Source organism: Gorilla gorilla, chromosome 17 (genome assembly GCF_029281585.2).
Source record: "Gorilla gorilla gorilla isolate KB3781 chromosome 17, NHGRI_mGorGor1-v2.1_pri, whole genome shotgun sequence".
NCBI lineage: Eukaryota > Metazoa > Chordata > Mammalia > Primates > Hominidae > Gorilla > Gorilla gorilla.
Window position 1 is genome coordinate 85,929,276 of NC_073241.2, and position 19,484 is coordinate 85,948,759.

General features: G+C 36.8%; 1 protein-coding gene across 3 annotated transcripts in view; it reads right to left on the reverse strand.

Moving 5' to 3' along the window:
* Positions 1–646: 646 nt before the first annotated feature.
* TXNL1 (thioredoxin like 1) overlaps positions 647–19,484 on the reverse strand; it is a 48,514-nt gene continuing 29,676 nt past the window's right edge. The window contains exons 6-11 of one of the 3 annotated variants that reach the window (XM_063699245.1): positions 15,820–15,942; positions 14,064–14,133; positions 12,236–12,408; positions 8,810–8,914; positions 5,178–5,234; positions 647–881 (exon numbers count right to left, since the gene is read on the reverse strand). In XM_063699245.1, the coding sequence (XP_063555315.1) occupies positions 852–881; positions 5,178–5,234; positions 8,810–8,914; positions 12,236–12,408; positions 14,064–14,133; positions 15,820–15,942 (558 nt within the window). In that variant the 3' untranslated portion in view covers positions 647–851. Of the gene's footprint in view, positions 882–2,427; positions 3,213–5,177; positions 5,235–8,809; positions 8,915–12,235; positions 12,409–14,063; positions 14,134–15,819; positions 15,943–19,484 lie in introns of those variants that run through there. The other 2 variants (XM_055368198.2, XM_004059461.5) reach the window with 2 other exon arrangements.

A 19,484-nucleotide genomic window follows, 5' to 3' on the forward strand; every position in this document is an offset into this window, starting at 1 on the left:
GTATTTTTAGTAGAGACGAGGTTTCACCATGTTGGCCAAGCTGGACTCGAACTCCTGACCTCTGGTGATTCGCCCGCCTTGGCCTCCCAAAGTACTGGGATTACAGGCATTAGCCACCGCACCTGGCCAATTCCTGTTTTCTGAATTCACTATGCTGTATTTTTTCCCCAACTGTCTGATTTCCACATTCTTCTGTTAAAAAAAAAAAAAAAAAAAAAAAAAAAAAAAAAAGGCTGACTCAAATTTTAAAGTTTACCAGAAGAGATTAAAATCTTGATATATACCAAGAAAGAATTTGTGGACCCATTAGCTAAGTTTTAGGTAAGAGTAGCTAAATCTCATTAAACCTGTTTATTTCTTCTAATTTATAATTTGAGTAATTTCTATAGCTCAGATATCCAAATGTCCTTTAATAAAAATGCAGTAATGATTTAACATGGTTAGCTGTTCCAGGTTCACTTATCAAAATAACTTCCCATGAATGTGTACACATGTACTTCTTAATTCCCTAGAACAGTTTCTCCTTTTCTAAAGAAACTGGCTTTCAATCAATATACTACCAGACACTTAAGTCTCTACTAAAATCAGAAGTTAACCAGTTTTCAAATACATGGAAAGAGAAAATACTGATTTAGAATGACAAAAATTAAGCTTGGCAAAAGTGGTGACTTTTATTTACAATTGCATGTGTCAAGATTACAATGGAAACACTAGTGATACCATCTGAACAAAAGCAATGATTTATTGGTAATGGCAATGAATGAAACATTGACAGTCTCTGGCGAGAATCAAGCAATTATCCAGGAGCTGTAGATCTGATTGCAATATGGTTGTCCAGTGTCTTTTGTACCTTAGTGGCTTTCTCCTTTTTTGCCAACTACCTAGAAAAACAAAAATAAGTTTATATGTACATCCTATTAATTTTAAATATAAGTTATTAAAAATACTAATAATCAGTTTAAAACCTTGGTATTAATTTTTATCCTTGGATCTTTTCTGGCATGCAATGTATTTTCACTGTTGAAGCAAACTGTGACCTCCCCTCCAATCCCAGCCACAAGGAATTAAAAATAAAACACATGCAGGCTATTTTTGGTTTCAGACAGTTTTTTTTTTTTTTTTTTAAATAGCAATTTTTAAAAACAAGGTTGAAAGTTTAGAGAAGTTAATTTAAAAAATGATGCTATATGAGTAAAACATATTTGACATACTATTTTTAGATAGTTAGAAATCAAATGTCGATCACAAAAGAATCTGGAATTAGAAGCGTATGTTAAACTCATGTCCTTCATGCCCAATATAGCAAATTTCCAGACTTTCCCCCTCAATACATTGACATGCAATGAAAACAGATTAAAAGTGACTAATTTTTTCTGGTTTAAGAAAAAAATCCTGGTTACTGTAAGAGTACTATTAAAAATGAAATGAATAAACCTTGTTTCTGTCAATGATTAGAAAAATCCTCTACTGGAGGGTTATAAAAAACATTCTGGTTGCTATATATGTGGCAGCATAAAAATGTGAAGAATAAAAATTTGTTCTCTACCAACAAATCTGGAAAACAAATTCTCTGCAGGAGAGTTTGAAAACTATGTTCTAATTGAGAAATGTACCGAAAACTTACAGTTTATCATTAGATAATGTATTCTTAGGGCAAAAATGCCTCGAAAGAAACCTACTTGCAAAATACTGAATGTATGTTTGTGTAGAAAGATTTCTGTGTACATTTACACATTTAATTTTCATATTTTACATTGATTCTATTCTAAATGGCAGTATCTATACCAGCAAAACTCATAAAGGTCATCAGTACATGTCTGGTCTAAAATATAACATAGCTGGGTCAACATCATTCATGAGAGGCCTGAAAGCTTTCCACTGAAATCCCAATCACACAATCCTAGAAATGTTTTTCCTACCCTAAGAAAACTCACTTCTAGTACCTTAAAAGAATTCCCCTTTGGTCCAAAGACACCATGTTAGAAAGCTCACAAGGTAGCAAGATGATAAAAAGGCAGTTTCATATAAAAGAATGTGGATAAGAGTAAGAAATTCAGGTTTTAAGAGCCACTAGAAGGGGAACTGGCATTATCTCTATCACAAGTAAATTTTGTGCTGATAAACACTGAGAGCATTATTGATCATTGTATTACTTGGGAAACACAAAACACAAAGCTATTAGATTAAGCAAAAGAAAACAAAAACAAATATTAAAAATTAAACTTCTAGCAGATGTGATACGGAAGACACAAATCTGCATACTGTTTCACAGGTTGATAACTCTCAACTTGCCAATGTGTATTTTCTGTAAAAAAGAAGAAATTCAACATTCCAACATGGATTGTCATCCCAAACGTAAAGCTCTTTTATTCATTCTTAAGTCTTTATATTACACCTCAGACAAGCCGAAATTTAGGTACATAAAAATTAGGTGTAAAAAATATTTATTCAGTAAAGAGTCCATTGATCTTCTATATTAATATGTTAACCCAACCTAATATTCAGTCCATAAGTCCTTCAACTGGTTTTGAGCTCACTTGGGCAAAAGCAGAGGACATGCCCCAATCAATCATCAAAAGGACTTTGGGGCTAACATTCCAACGAGGAAAAGAAAACCAACACCCCTCAACTGAAATGTAATCAATATATTAAACTAGCACAAACATAAAAGAACTTGATGCAACTGCTATATTTGATTTCCAAAAGAATTCTATAGTTCCTAGGAAATAAAATTTAAAGTTTAGAATGGATTAAAACTATTCAACTAGTTAAATCTAAAACATTTTATAACAATTTAATTTTATTGTGATGTTATGCCTCAAAATGTAATACAAAATTAAATATGAAACAGTAGAAAGTAAAAAAAATAAAAAGGCTAGTGAGCAACACGGTATGGTAAAAAATTAAAGCACCTAGTTGCAAGCCCAAAACAAAAGCCAAAACAAAATAAAAGGCCAATTAAGAAACACAACTAGGATGAGATCTGAAGAAAGAGATGGTTGAGGAAACCTAGGTAACAAGGCTGATCCAGATGATAGAAGCTGTAGAAATCTTGCACCAACAATGGCGAGAACATGGGAAGGGTGAGAGCAGACAGGTGCTAGATGAGCAGAGAAGCAAGGAGGGGAGTAGAGTGAGACAAGGTCAATCTTTATATTACTTCATTTTAAAATATCTTCTGTTTTTAGTTCATTTGAGTTGGATTAAAAAAGCTGAAAAATAAACAGACAGAAATGTTACAAAAATAGCTGATACGGTGAATGGCCAGTTTAGAAAAGTCTATTTTTATTATAGTGATAAAAATCTTTTAACATGCACCTCATTTCCTAAGAAGCAGAAGCCCCTATAATTTTCTCATTTTTGTATTTTTATGAAATTGTAATTAAAAATTCTGTATTAAAATAAAGCAATCCATATAAAGAGCATATTTTAGCAAAAACATCTACTTCCAATTAAGATGGCAATGGCAAGCTTTTCATGCTGCAACACAAAAAATCCATTGACAACAACAAACAGCCAAAGTATAGATTATAATCTGTGCATGATGCCTATAAGAGCCAAAAACAGACAAGTGGAAGGGGTATTCTAGTCTGTCAAACCTTAAAAGTCTAACCTTAAAAGTTGTAATAGCATGAAAGGTTGTCTAAGATTTCTATCCACATTGGAGATTCAACAGCATTACCTTAGCTTCTGTCAGATATCTTAGTGACATAAGAAGTCAGTGACATACTAAAAATTGAAATTATCCAGAAACAGCTCACACAAGATAAAAATATAAACTGAAAATGCTAAACATTTGATCTACTTTATTATTCATTAAGCCATTTTATATAGCGCCCTTCACTACACAGAGGTCATCAAAATTTTCCTCCCTGTGCCTATAAAATATATGCCAAATCTATTGCAAAATTTTCAATTCTAGGCCAGGCATGGTGGCTCACGCCTGTAATCCCAGCACTTTGGGAGGCCCAGGCGGGCGGATCAACGAGGTCAGGAGATCGAGACCATCCTGGCTAACACGGTGAAACCCCGTCTCTACTAAATGTACAAAAAAATTAGCCGGGCGTAGCGGCGGGCACCTGTAGTCCCAGCTGCTACAGAGGCTGAGGCAGGAGAATGTGGTAAACTCGGGAGGCAGAGCTTGCAATGAGCCGAGATTGCACCACTGCACTCCAGCCTGGACAACAGAGCAAGACTCCGTCTCAAAAAAAAAGAAAAAAATTTCAATTCTAATTACTATGTATATACTAATTCAGACTGAGCAAACAAGTAAAAGAAAAGACATGCCACATGTGACTTGTCCTTGAACGAATCCTCCACCTTCCTAAGTTCATGTCCAGGTCCCTACTTTTCCATTCTATCAAGGGTGCCCATAGCTGCCTGTTGAACTGTCCAAATTCTACTCTCAAAACTTAGTTCAAGGCCCTCTTTCTTCACAAAGTATTCTCAGACTTTCCCAGTCGTTGGGGGAAAAGGAAAAGTCACCTAGCTGGTAACGTCTGAGAATACTCTGTGGACAAAGAAACCCTTGAACTAAGCTTTGATTAATTTTGATTAACTTTCCCTATGTTTGTCCATTATCTACAAGAATATAAACTTGCTGTAGACAGAGATCATGACTGAAGAGTAGTCCCTCCTTATCCATGCTTTCACCTTCTGCAGTTTCAACTGCCTATGGTACAGTACAATAAGATATTTTGAGACAGTGAGAGAAAAAGCAAGCATGGGAGAGGCCATATCCATGTTAACTTTTAACCACAGTATATTGTTGTAATTGCTCTATTTTATTATTAGTTGGTGTTAATCTTTTTTATTTTTCTTTCTTTTTGATATGGGGTCTTGCTCTGTCACCCAGGCTGGAGTGTAGTGGCGTGATCCTAGCTCGCTGCAGCCTTGAACTCCAGGGTTCAAGCGATCTTCCCACCTCAGCCTCCCAGGTAGCTAGAACTACAGGTGTGCCCACCACCTTGCCTGGGTAAGTGTGTGTGTGTGTGTGTGTGTGTGTGTGTGTATTCTTATAGAGATGGAATCTTACTATGTTTATCAGGCTGATCTTGAACTCCTGGGCTCAAGTGATCTTCCCACCTCGGCCTCCCAAGTAGCTGGGACTACAGGTGCACCCACCGCCTTGCATGGGTAATTCTTTTTTTTTTTTTTAAATAGAGATGGAGTCTTACTATGTTTGCCAGCTGGTCCTGAACTCCTGGGTTTAAGTGATCTTCTTGCCTTGGCCTCTGGAAGTGATGGGATTATAGGCATGAGCCACCATGCTCTGGCTTTGTTGTTAAATCTCTTACTGTGCCTAATTTATACATTAAACATTATCAGCGGTATGTATATATGTACAGATGCTCCTCAACTTCCGATGGGGTAATATATCCCGATTAAACCCATTGTAAAGACCAGGCACAGTGGCTCATGCCTCTAATCCCAGTACTTTGGGAGACCAAGGCAGGCAGTGAGGTCAGGAGTTCGAGACCAGCCTGGCCAACATGGTGAAATCCCATCTCTACTAAAAATGCAAAAATTAGCCAGGCATGGTGGCAGGCGCCTGTAATCCTAGCTGCTTGGAAGGCTGAGGCAGGAGAATCACTTGAACCCGGGAGGCAGAGGTTGCAGTGAGCTGAGATCGCACCATTGCACTACAGCCTGGGTGACAAGAGTGAAACTCCATCACAAAAAAATAAAAATAAGTAAGCCCATTTTAAGGTGAAAATATTGTAAGTCAAAAATGCTTAACTGCCCCACGCTTAACAGAATGGTTTCTACTGAGTGCATTATCAATTTTGCACTATTGTAAACTTGAACCATCATAAGTTGGGAACCATCTGTATAGGAAAATACACAGTATGTACAGGGTTTGTTAGTGTCTGTGGTTCCAGGCATCCACCGGGGGTCTAGGAACGTATCCCCCCGCCCCGACAGATAAGGAGAGACTATTGTACTAGCATCGTACTACAGGGACAAAAGATACCATACCACATATTATTTCCTTCAATGAGAACCAAACTCGATTATAATTTTTAATAAGCAAATCTATCTGTACAAGGACTAAGCTGGCCAATTTCAGTTACATGTAAACCCTCTTTTTCTTTCTTTAACTACATTGAAGTTGTTGCTTTGTACAATATAAAAACAATGAAATACTAGCTTACTTTTACAGAATAATCCTAAAAGACAAAATGTAACTACAGTACAAATGTCATTCAGAAATATTACAAGAAAATGCAATATTAATATGCCTAAGAAAATCACTTAATCAACTAAAATTTATTAAACATTAAAAGCAAGGGGCTAAGAAGCCCAGAACACCAACAAGGGAGTAGATTATGGTATTCAAATTATTCTTGTAGCAGTTCTCAAAGTGTGGTCTCCAAGACCCTCTCAAGGAGTCTGGGAGGTCAACACTATTTTCATAATGCTAAATCGTTTTTTGCCTTTTAGACTCTTATTCTCTTCACAAGTATCCAGGGGAGTTTTCCAGGGGCTATATGATGTGTGACAGGAAAGCTGACTGAATGCAGAAGCAGATATCAGAAGGAAAGGACGCTATAAGGCTCGTAAACAGAGAAGCCTGGGCAACATAGTAAGACCCTGTCCCCACACAAAAATAAAACATTAGCCGAGTGTGGTGGCACACGCCTGTAGTCTCAGCTACTCATGAGGCTGAGGCTGGAGGATCACTTGAGCCCAGGAGTTTGAGGTTGCAGTAAGCCGTAACTGTGCCTCTGCACTGCAGTATGGGTGACAGAACAAAACCCTGTCTCAAAAAAAAAAAAAAAAAATCATAAAATTCTGAATCAATGCTCTTCTTACCAAATTGGTTTTTCTTTTAGAAAATATGCTTATTTCTAATTTAAAAATATTTATTAACATGTGTTCATTATTTACAAATATTTTTTATATTTCCCACTTTTAACTTATAAATGGCAAATATCAGATAAATATAGCCCACATAAACAAAAGTTCTTTTTGGCCTTCAATAGTATTTAATAATATAAAGAGGTCCTGAGATCAAAAAGCTTGAGAACTGCTACCATATGGTAATTTGAAGTTAAAAAAAATCAAATGAATAAATGGCTGTTATAAAACAAGCACAAATACTCTCAAACAAAAAAGGTCTTACACCTTTGCTATCCTAAAGACAGCCCCCAAAAACGTAGTTTGACAGTCAGAAAAGAGAAAATACTAGGCTAGAAGGGATGTGAGGGGGATGTTAAACACGAGGTGGAGGCGGATAGTTAGATGGATAATTATTCATGCAAATTAGAGAAACTTTAAGTGAATGGCTAGCTGGTAAGAAGATAAACAAGATAGAATGGTGGTTACAGAAAAAAATGAAAATCAAATAGCATAAACTGAGGTAAGAAACAGGAAACTAGAGCCAAATTAATGAATGATATGAGAAAATAATAAGATTTATAGTAATAGATCTTATAAAAAACTAAGTTAAGAATAAACCACACAAGGCACACTTAAAGCCAAGTCCAATGGCATCTAATTCAAAAAGGCAAAGCAGGCAGCCAAGACGTCTTTGTTGCTCACACATTTTCCCAATAAAACATATTTCATATCGTAAAAATGTAGATGCTTAATCTCTGCTTCTTCTGACCTGTCATAATACATATGTGAAACATCTAGACATAACAGCTCTAAAGTACATAATTATTCCTGCGGTCCCCAAAAGGTAATCACGCTATGAGACAGGAAAATAGTAATTGGAAAACAACCAGTTAAAATACCTATTGTCCAGGTTTGCAATTTGGTAAAAACAGCATACAATTTTGTAAGATCATCCTCTGTTATGCAATCTAATACATTTTTCTATAACTGAATTAAAGTAAGATCTGTAGATGCCACCAAAAAGAATGAGAGTGCTCAAGATGTTCTCCATCTTCAATTCCACAACAAGGGTCTGTTGGGAGCCTCTTCATCTAGGAATTGCCAGGCCTAAGGAAACTCTTCCTCAAGTTCTAGACTGCCTGCCAGATGCAATCATTAGAGACAGTGGGATACCTATGTATTCTGTGCTGCCACATTTAAACTGAGTATATAGCAACTAACGCTCTGTACTGATAAAGCTCTCAGTAGCACTTTGATGATCTCTGGCTGTATATTTAAGAGTGACGCTAGGGAACTGTTGCCCATTAAAAGTTGTTCCAGTAACATACAGAAGGAATTAATCTGGATTAACAAAGGTCCCACGTACCCTATTAATTCTTTACAAACCTTATAATTGTGTCTTTTCAAAAGAAAATTATATGCACACACATAAAGATATACAAAAATACTTCAGAAAACTTGCCTGTTCACCATTATTTGATGAAATGTGCTATTTCAGCATACAAACATGGTTTGGAAAGTTAACATGTCAGTATATTAAAACTCAGTCCATTTTTTTTAAATAAAATTATTCAAGTAATTTAAAATTTCATCAGAAATACTCACCAGAATCTATCAACTAAGTTATTTAATTCTCACAACTGCTTTCAAATGATTTTACTTTCATTTTTCCATTATTACTAACCACTTTCTATAACCAAGCCATTATTTTTACCCTTATGTTGATGTCATTCATTAAAAGACTCTTTATCAGTTAAGACATCATTTTTTATTAAAGATTACTTTGTTGGATATCTAAAAATAGAGTTAGGGGAACTTTCTATCCTAGTTTAGCCTTGTAAAATTTCATGACATGATATAATTTTGAATTATTTCGTTAAAAGAAAGTGTGACAGTTGAGATACATGAAATTATTCCATTAAAATTATATTTTTACTATCCCGAAGTATCATTTAAGCAAACTTACTCGTTTGAAGTCATTCATATTTGTTGCCTGGACTGGAGTACCAATAAAAGTAAAATATGAAATTCTTGTTGTTTCCTCTTCACCTTGATTCGACTGAACAAATATCTACCAAAAAAAGTTTGCATTTATAATTACAATCCTTCTTCACAAACATGCTTTAAGTTTAATCAATTTCCTTAAATTAATAACACAAATATTCTCCATTCTTTGTAAAAATTAATCCAGGCTGGGTGCGGTGGCTCACGTCTGTAATCCCAGCACTTTGGGAGGCTGAGGTGGGCAGATCACCTGAGGTCAGGAGTTCGAGACCAGCCTGGCCACCATGGCAAAACCCCATCTCTACTAAAAATACAAAAAAATTAACCAGGTATGGTGACCGGCACCTGTAATCCTAGCTACTCGGGAGGCTGGGGCAGGAGAATCGCTTGAATCCGGGAGGTGGAGGTTGCAGTGAGCTGAGATCGTGCCACTGCACTCCAGCCTGGGCAACAAGAGCAAAACTCTGGCTCAAAAAGAAAAAAAAAAAAAATTAAAATTATATAACATTAAGACTAGTACTCCTATAGGATAGGACTATTAATTATAGGGCTGTTTGCCCTACTATTCTCACTTTCTCCAGAGATGTCATGGCAAGAGACCCATATATATAAGTTCATGGTAACTTGGTGTGATAGTATGGCAGAGTCACAATTAAATTCTCTCTCTCTATATATTTTTTGAGATGGAGTCTCACTCTGTTGCCCAGGCTGGAGTGCAATGGCACGATCTCGACTCACTGCAACCTCCGCCTCCCAGGTTCAAACGATTCTCCAGCCTCAGCCTCCCGAGTAGCCCACCAGCACGCCTGGCTAATTTTTTTTTTTTTTTTTTAAAGAGACGGAGTCTTGCTCTGTTGCCCAGGCTGGGGTGCAGTGGTGCCATCTCAGCTCACTGCAACCTCCACCTCTCAGGTTCAAGCAAGTCTCCTGCCTCAGCCTCCTGAGGAGCTGGGACTACAGGCACATGCCGACACGCCCGGCTAATTTTTTTTCTTTTTTTTTTTTTAATTTAGTAGAGACAGGGTTTCACTGTGTTGCCCAGGGTGGTCTCGAACTTCTGAGCTCAGGCAATCCTCGTGCCTCAGCCTCCCAAAGTGCTGGGATTACAGGTGTGAGCCACCGTGCCCAGCAATTAAATTCTTTACAGAGAATGTTGAAAGGGTATTAAGAGTTACAATTACAATGGGACAGACTATCATTGGAAATTTTATTAAAATCATAGTTTTTCACTGAGGAAAATCTCTAAAGTTATATTCTTTCTGATATTCCTGTATCCATTCTATTTCCTAGAATACTAAAAGAAAAAATAGTATTGGGAATCAGCTCCTAAAACAATACTATGTGCCTCATATTTTTTTTAAGCTTGACTCTATATTTAATAACTCCCCTCAGCATGTTAAAAACTAAAAGTTTTACTCATTGATCCTTTGTCATACATTGGATTTTAAAAATTTGCTCCATTTCTAAAAACACAATATTCTAGGTGCTGTCTACTTTAAAATATTGCACCTATCTCTTTTTTGAGACAAGGTCTCATTATGTTACCTAGGCTGGTCCTGAACTCCTTAGTGCAAGTGATGCCCCTGCCTCAGCCTCCCAAGTAGCTGGGACTACCAGCGTACCCCCATGACCAGTTAAAAACTGCCTCTCGTGATTTAAACAACATACTTCTTTCATTCTGAGATGCCACTCATTGGTCAGTTTTTATTGTTTTCATAGGCAGCCATATGTTATTTCAAGAAAATATTTGATAATGAGTATACTAAGTTTAATATAACAATTTTCTTTGATTTCATTTGGGTAGGATATTTCTAATACTTAAAACTCAACTTGATTATAATTTTTTTTTTTTTTTGTCACCCAGACTGGAGTGTAATGACACAAGTGCGGCTCACTGAAGCCTCAATCTCCCAGGCTCAAGTGATCCTCCAGAGTAGCTGGGACTACAGGCGCACCACCATGCCCAGCTAGTTCTTGTATTTTTTTGTAGAGATGGGGTTTCACCATGTTGCCCAGGCTGGTCTCAAAATCATGGGCTCGAGCAATCTGCCCATCTTGGCCTCCCAAAATGCTGGGATTACAGGAGTGAGCCACCACACCCAGCCAATTATAATTCTTCATATTACTACTATGTATATTCTGTGAAACTCTCAAAAACATTCTTAAATGAACACATACTTTAGCATTCTTCTAATTTACAAAAATAGAATTATTCCATCACAACAAACAAGCTGTACCAGTTTGGCATGACATTCTCAGTGGCTCTGTGCTGGTTCCTACTTTCTTTTTCTAAGTATTCTGCTATTCTTTTCTAACTGTCCTACCCATTCCTCTAAATGACTGTAGGTGAGAAGTGTGAGCTGGGTTTGAATGCTAAATTTTTAAAAAGCAATTAATAACTGCTAAAAATTAGCTGATTCTTGAGAGTGGCACTTTAATAATGACATCTAAAATACATCATTTAAAATCACCTCAAGCACTAGTCAATCTTCAGAAAGGCTAGGTGTAGTGGCTGAAGCCTATAAACCCAGCACTTTGGGAGGCTGAGGTGGGAGGACTGCTTGAGCCCAGGAGTTTGAGACCAGCCTGGACCACACAGGGAGAGACTTCACCTCTACAAAAATAAAAAATTAGCTGGGTGAGGTGGCACATGCCTGCGGTTGCAACTGCTCTGGAGGCTGAGGGAGAATCACCTGAGCCCAGTAGATCAGGGCTATACTGAACCAAGGTCGTGCCACTGTACTCCAGCCTGGACAACAAAGCAAGAACCTGTCTCAAAGGAAGAAAAAATTCAGATATACCTTAGGTCATCTTATAAAATGTAGTATTATCTTTTTAAAAAGTCATTTTTAAGCCAGGTGCAGTGGTGCATGCCTGTAATCCCAGCTTCTCAGGAGGCTGAAGCGGGAAGATTATTTGAGCCCAAGAGTTCAAGTCAGCCCGGGCAACACAGCGAGACTCCATTTCAAAAATAAAAAAAAATAAAAAGTCATTTTTACTAAGATCATGACCACCACACTTAAAAACTCCATATTCAAGAAAAGTAAATAGGATTTTACAAACACATCACTACTATACCAGGTATAAAGAATAAAGCACAAATATCTTCAGTTTTAGTATAAAGTTGTAGAATAAACTTCCAGCAAAACTTACCATATACATATAAAATAACTGACAAAACCCCACAAATATTCAAAAATCAATCTGTCCTTCCTCTTTAGGGTACATAAATTAAAAAGAAGAAAATTTATCCCATTATACATTTTACTCATTTCAAACTGAGTGGATAAATACCACTTTAAAGAATCACTTAGACTCACCTAGGATACTGAAAATAGTATTGTTACTCACAAACCTATTAAATACATATGAACGAAATACTACTTACAGTTACACTGTTAACATTCTGAAACTTAACATAACGAAGTGGAACAATGCCATCTTCTTTAATATCATCCTCTGTCAGTTCCAGCGCTTGAGTTGGTTCACTTCTTTCTGCCTCTTCAAAATCCATAGATCGGGGTAGGTTGATAAAAATTTTTACATATTTAGGGCCCTGACCTATACAATGGTAGAATAAAATGAAATGTTTAAAAACCTCAAATATACTATACTCCCTTTACCACTACACTCACACTATACACAGACACACACAAATCAATACACATATACTTCAAATAACTCCATTATTAGAACTTGTATAAAAGTCTGAGTATTCAGGTAGCCAATCCTTTATTTTCCAAAACACATTTACTGGTTCCTTCTTGGCCTAGCTAACACTGTGGTAAATATTAGGAATATAAGATTAAAACAGACACACACACACAGAGGTAGTCCCTGTCCCCCAACTACAAAAGACATGCTACGATAAACAAAATACCACAGGAGAGGAGGTACAAGGAAGGTGACAATAGATTCTGACAATATATGCAGGTTAACAAAAAGTTTCATAAAAGAAATAGCATTTGAGCTAGATCTTATAGTTGCCAATAGTTGGTACATTCAGTTATTTAGGAGGAGAGCATTATCAGTGACAACATTTAGCCAAAAGAAAATTAATACAAATTGCCCAATTTCAATTTAGGGGTTAGATTAGGATGTGATAAGTGGTAAAGTCCCATGTATAGAATGCCTTAATCCCTTTAACTTCAAGGCACGATTTAAGACCCATATTTTGTGGCTGAAGAAGGAAAAGTAAGACTCATTTCTACAGCACTTGCTTATACAAATACTTTGTAATTTCAGAGTAAAAGTACAATTTTATTAATAAAAAATTATTAACATGAAAATTTAGCAGAACAAATAAGAAAATGCTATCTTCTAAATAAGGCCTTGGCTATTTCTTCCAATCAATCGAAAAAAAAAAAAAAATCAGAACCCTAGTCTCCATTCCCCTATTCCCCCTCAGAAAAAGCTTAACAGAAAAAGAAAAAATGGGGGGGCAAAAAAGGAAAATTCTTTATTTTACAAGAAGAGAAATCCTAAGTCTGCACAATCATATTTACATGCATCGATATAAAAAAATAATACTATTAATAGGGCACAAACAGGAATATCTGGAGCCTCAGTTTCCTCAAAATAAAAGGGGTTTGAAATAAATCAGTTTTGATTCTAAAATACGGCTGCTCAAAACCTACAGTTTTAGAACAGTTGGAAAAAGGGATTCAGCACTTCTCAGATTAAAAGGAAACAAATTTTAAAATGAAAAAGTATAAAAATAACTAAGTTCTCTTTCTTTCATACTTTCAGTACCTAATAATCTCACATTATTTACTCATTCATTTACATCTTGCTTTGTTCCAAAACAAGCCAGGTGCAGTGCTCACGCCTGTAATCTTAGCACTCTGGGAGGCCAAGGTGGGTGGATCACTTGAGGTCAGGAGTTCAAGAACAGCCTGGCCAACAGATGGTGAAATCCTGTACCAAAAATACAAAAATCAGCCAGGCGTGGTGGCGCCTGCCTGTAGTCCCAGTCCCAGCTACCTGGGAGGCAGAGGTGGGAGAATCACTTGAACCCAGGAGGCAGAGATTACAGTGAGCTAAGATTGCACCACCGCACTCCAGCCTGGGCAATAGCACAAGACTCTGTCTCAAAAAAAAAAAAAAAGAAAAAAAGAAAAAAAAACAAGTACCTCTATTTAATAAAAAGTTTTAATTTTATGCTAACAGTTCTACAAAGCAGAAGTTAGTTTAAAGAAAAGCTATTCTTTACTCACCATTATCTGGCCCTTGAAATTTCATGGAATAAAGCTTAACAGGTTGATTGAATGCCACAGTAATAAGCAGCTGTGAAGAAAAGAGTTTCATTTTAAAGGGCTCTTGTACATCTTGAGTACATAAACTACTGAAGCAGAATGAAAATAACAGGCAAGAAAAAAAACCAACCTAATTCATCGAACAAAACCAACGTAATATGAAAAATCAGCAAGTGGAAAGTCACTTGATTAGATAACATTTGAGAAATACTCCCATTAGTTATATATATAAGGGAATACAAGAAAAAATTAATCAAGTAAATACTAAAACTATGCATAGGAATGTAAGGTCTTATGAGCTATAAACTGGCAAGCAACCTGCTTTCTAACAAATCAAACAAAATTCTCAAAATGAAATTGAAACTAACATTTTAGCACATAGCTCTACGATGGTTTGTTTGTCAAGTATCTACCCACATCACTTGACGATTTAGAGGCAATACACAGGTTATGCAGAGACTAGCCCTGAAATGGACTCTGATCCCAAACTCAAGGGAATAGGGTTCTTACAGCTCTGAAGTAACCTCCAAACTTCCATTCTACATTTACTTGACTGACTGAATCTGGAAGGCCACATAAGGGAAGAGGAATACGAAACACTGTCAGAATGTTTCTGTCTCCAAAACTCTTCTGGATCATTTGCTCAATCTTCTTTCCAGCCAAAAGTGTGTTTGATGTACGTACCTATGCATCTACCCTGGGAAGATTTCCTGAGCAGGAAAATTTCATGAAGCCTGAACCAGTCCTGCTGATTAGCATTATTACATTATTTTTAGGGCACCATATACAAGAAACACAATGCGAATGATACTCTCAAAGCTGAAAAACATGGTGGCTCTGGGGTTACAGCATGGAAAGATGGGGTTTGGATTTATGATTTCAGAATCATGTTGTGGTTTATCTGCCTAAGAAAATGACTAGGCTATTTCCTTTAGTTACACCAATGCTTTTTATACTTGACCCATAATAGCGTATCAAAAAATAAGCATGACATGATTAGGGAACTGAACTGTAGGTGAAGAGCAGAAGAGATGAGAAAGTTAAAAACAGATCAAGTCAGCCTCTTCCTAAAGCCAGTGAAGAGTCATTTTACTCTTCTAAGGAAGGGAAACATGCAACTTTAGATTTTAGAAAAATAACTTCTGTTACCGTATAGAAGATGAACTGGAATGGGACAAATCAGAGACAATGGAAGAGAAAGTAAACTGAGAAAAGTCACAGCCAAAATGAAGATTTAAAAAGCTTGATCAAGGTGGTAACACCCAACTTACTTTGTGATAAGGGCAAGGCAGGGAAGCATAGGGAACATAATACAGGTTTCTATCTAGGAGAAAGGAGTTAGCCACACAGGGAGTGCTCATCTCATTAGTCTCTATTTCTCATATACAAATTCATCTGAGTGGGAAGAAGGTATGGAAGTCAGGTTAAGGATGAACAAAAAGACCAAACAGTGGTAAGAGCTCAATTCTGCAGTGGGTCCCACCCAAGAGTTCAGCAATTTTTCTTAGTGCACCTGGCAGCCCACATACAAGAACAGAGAAAGAAGGTGGGTATGTATGGTCAAAAAACAAAAGTCAAAGAAACTAAAAGCTATAGAAATGAAAGGAAGAAGTGATCATCTGGGAAGGAGAGACGTAAGCCACAAAATGGGAACAAGAAACAAGAGCAGGCATAAATAGTGATAATCTCCACAAACTTAACTTCAGCCCTCAATTACCTGTTCATCACAGTCAGATTCCAAGAAGGTTGTGTCTTTTCGTAAACAGTTGTCAAATCCATGCTCATCACTTTCATTAAGACACTCACAACCAGCTTTGTTAATAAAAGGCATTAAATCCATCTGAAAAAAAAATTGCAAGATTTTAGGCAACATATTTGGATTAGGTATAAAAATGTTTAAAAAATTTAAATCTCTGATTCTCTTTAGGCAATTTTAAAGAAAACACTTTTAAAACAGTTCATAAAACTTTTACAGTAGTCCTTTCATTTGCATTTCTGACTGAGATCTACCATCAATTATTAAAGCCAAGTCTAGGCTTAGCCTACTTGATAAGGTATCAGAAATGATGTCTTTAAGATTATAAAATGTCGACTTATACTTTAAAATATAAGTGTTTTACAGAAGAAAATATGCAAATTAAAATATCTGTAAGATCCAAAGAAAGCCTATTTCCCTCTTCTAGTGGCCAAGGACTCTTTATATCTATGAAGATGTCCAATTTAAGATGAGTAGCAAATAAGGACTTAAAGTTTTTATCATGAAAAATTTCAAACAGACAAAAATATAATAATACAGTAAATCCCATGTATCCACCACCTCCAGCTACAATAATCATCAACTGAAGGCCACTCTTGCCTCACCTTTAACCCCCAACTACATCCTAACTCTCCTCCTGATTAGTTTGAAAAAAAAAAAGCATCTTTTCATTTCATTCATGAACATTTCATTACGAATTTCTAAGCAACAAGAACTTAAAAAAAAACATTCTCAATATCATTATCACAATCAATAATTCCTTAACACCATCAAATCAGTGGTCAAATTTCCTCCACTGTCTCATAAATATTTCACACTTGAATTGTTACACGCAGAATAAAGATCCAAAAAAGTATACGCCAATAATAGAGATAAAAAGAAAAAGGCCTGGTACGATGGCTCATGCTTCTAATCCCAGCACTTTGGGAGGCCAAGGTGGGTGGACAGCTTGAGCTTAGGAGTTCAAGAGCAGCCTGGGCAACACAGTGAGACTTTGTCTCTAAAAAACTTAAAAAAAAAAAATTAGCTGGGTGCAGTGGCATGTGCCTTTAGTCCCAGCTAATTGGGAGGCTGAGCTGGGAGGATGGCTTGAGCTCAGGAAATCAAGGCTGCAGTGAGCTGAAATTGCACCATTGTACTCCAGCCCAGGCAGCAGAGCAAGACCCTGTCTCAAAAAAAAAAAAAAAAAAAAAGTATAAACATTATATTTGGAGGCCGGGTCGGGGTGGCTCACCCCTGTAATCCCAGCATTTTAGGAGGCCGAGGCAGGTGAATCGCCTGAGGTCAGGAGTTTGAGACCAGCTTGTCCAACATGGTGAAACTCTGTCTCTACTAAAAATACAAAAATTAGCCAGGCATGGTGGCGGGCACCTGTAATCCCAGCTACTCGGGAAGCTGAGGCAGGAGAACTTCTTGAACCTGGGAGGCGGAGGTTGCAGTGAGCCGAGATCACACCACTGCACTCCAGCCTGGGGACAGAGCAAGACTCTGTCTCCAAAAAAAAAAAAAAAAAAAATTATATTTGGTTAATATGTCTCTGAAATCTCTTTTAATCTAGTCATTTAGCTTATAGATTTCTCAATACTTTGGATTTTACCGTTTGCTTCCCTGTGGTGTCAGCACATGCCTATCTCTGTATACTTTATTAACTAACACTTCCATACCTCCCACACATCAGAGCTGTGTTAACAGCGGTTGGTCATGCTTATTTCTGACTTTAGTAGGAATGCTTCCAATGTTCCCTTGTTAAGATTTTACTGAACGCTTTAGGAATAAAGGGGTATTTAAATTTTGTCAAATGCCTTTTCTGCATATTTGGAGATCATGATTTTTCTCCTTAGGTCTATTAATGTGACAGATTAAGTAAATTTCCTAATATAAACAACTCTTACATGCCTTAAAAAACCTCAATTTTGTTATTATTATTATTATTATTATTATTTTTTTTTGAGACATTCTCACTCTGTCGCCCAGGCTGGAGTACAGTGGTGTTATCTTGGCTCACTGAAACCTCCACCTCCCGGGTTCAAGTGATTCTCCTGCTTCAGTCTCCTGAGCAGCTGGCATTACAGGCATGTGCCACCGTGTCTGGCTACTTTTTGTATTTTTAGTAGAGATGGGGTTTCACAATGGCCAGGCTGGTCTCCAACTCCTGGCCTCAAGTGATCTGCCCACCTCAGCCTCCCAAAGTGCTGGGATTACAGGCATGAGCCACCATGCCCAGCCCTTGATGATATTATTGAATTTTGTTTACTAACACTTTATTTAAAAATTTTACATCAATATTCATAATTGAAACTGGTCTGCGGCTTTCTTTTTTGGTGCATACTTTGTCAAATTATCAGATCAATGTCACAGTTCAAAAATAAATTTAGAAGTTTTCTTTTTACTTAAGATCTTAAGTAGTTACAGTAACACTAGATTACCTGATCTTTATACGGATTTGGCAACATTTATCTGTAAAGTCATAGAAGCCTTTATGGAAGAAATCTTTACTACTATTTCTTCTATTTCTCTATGGTGCTGGTCTATTTAGGTGTTCTGCTTCTAGCAGAGTTGATTTTGGTAAAAGTGTATTTTTCTAGAGAAGTATCCATTTTATCTCCTAAACAAGGATTACTTTTCAAGTCTACCAAGCATTATAGATGAGTCACATGTTCACCTCTCTATCTCAAAGGGTTTTAATTATGTTTTTTAAAGATACGAATACATACATACATAATTCTCAAAGACTGAAGAAAACTTTGTATGTCAAGTAAATATGAAAATGGTAATAATCATTAGTATAGACCTCTAGTTACAGATAAAACAGCCTAAATGCTTTCAAAGCTAAAATGTTATAGTAAATGTATTACTCAGGGTAACGTATAGCCAATTTAAAAGATGGGGAGGGAAGAAAAAAGGGCTACAGAGCAAAGTTTTACTATAGCAGAATTATTCGGAGCGTTATGAACATTTGCCTTAAAAGGGCAGTTTTGACAAAATCTTTAAAATGTTTTTGTCTTCCATCCTATCTATATGTCACTTCAATATGGTATCTAGGATTAAGACAACATTACAGTCAGACTTGCAATACCTAAATGATAAAAATAAACTAAGTGGGTAAATTCTTCTAAATAGTTTTTGTTTTTATTTATTGTGGGGCACACAAAACATACATATGTTTTTTTTTTTTTTTTTGAAACAAAGTCTCCCTCTGTTGCCCAGGCTGGAGATGCAGTGGCGCAATCTTGGCTCAATGCAACCTTCGCCTCCTGCAATTCTGCTTCAGCCTCCCGAGTTGCTGGGACTACAGCAGTGCGCCACTGCACCTGGCTAATTTTTTGTATTTTTGGTAGAGATGGGGTTTCTGATGTTGGCCAGGCTGGTCTTGAACTCCTGACCTCAGGTGATCCACCCGCCTCAGCCTCCCAAAGTGCTGGGATTACAGGTGTGAGCCACCACACGCCCAGCCCACAAAACATATTTAAAGGGCTGCATTAAAGTATTTTGTTATACAAACTGTCTGGGACAAACTGGCATTATTACATTGCATATTTGACATAACTGGAAACTGACATATTCTGAAAACCTGCAATGAGAAATAAATGTTGCTACCTTTATAATCAACATGCCAATCATGGGAA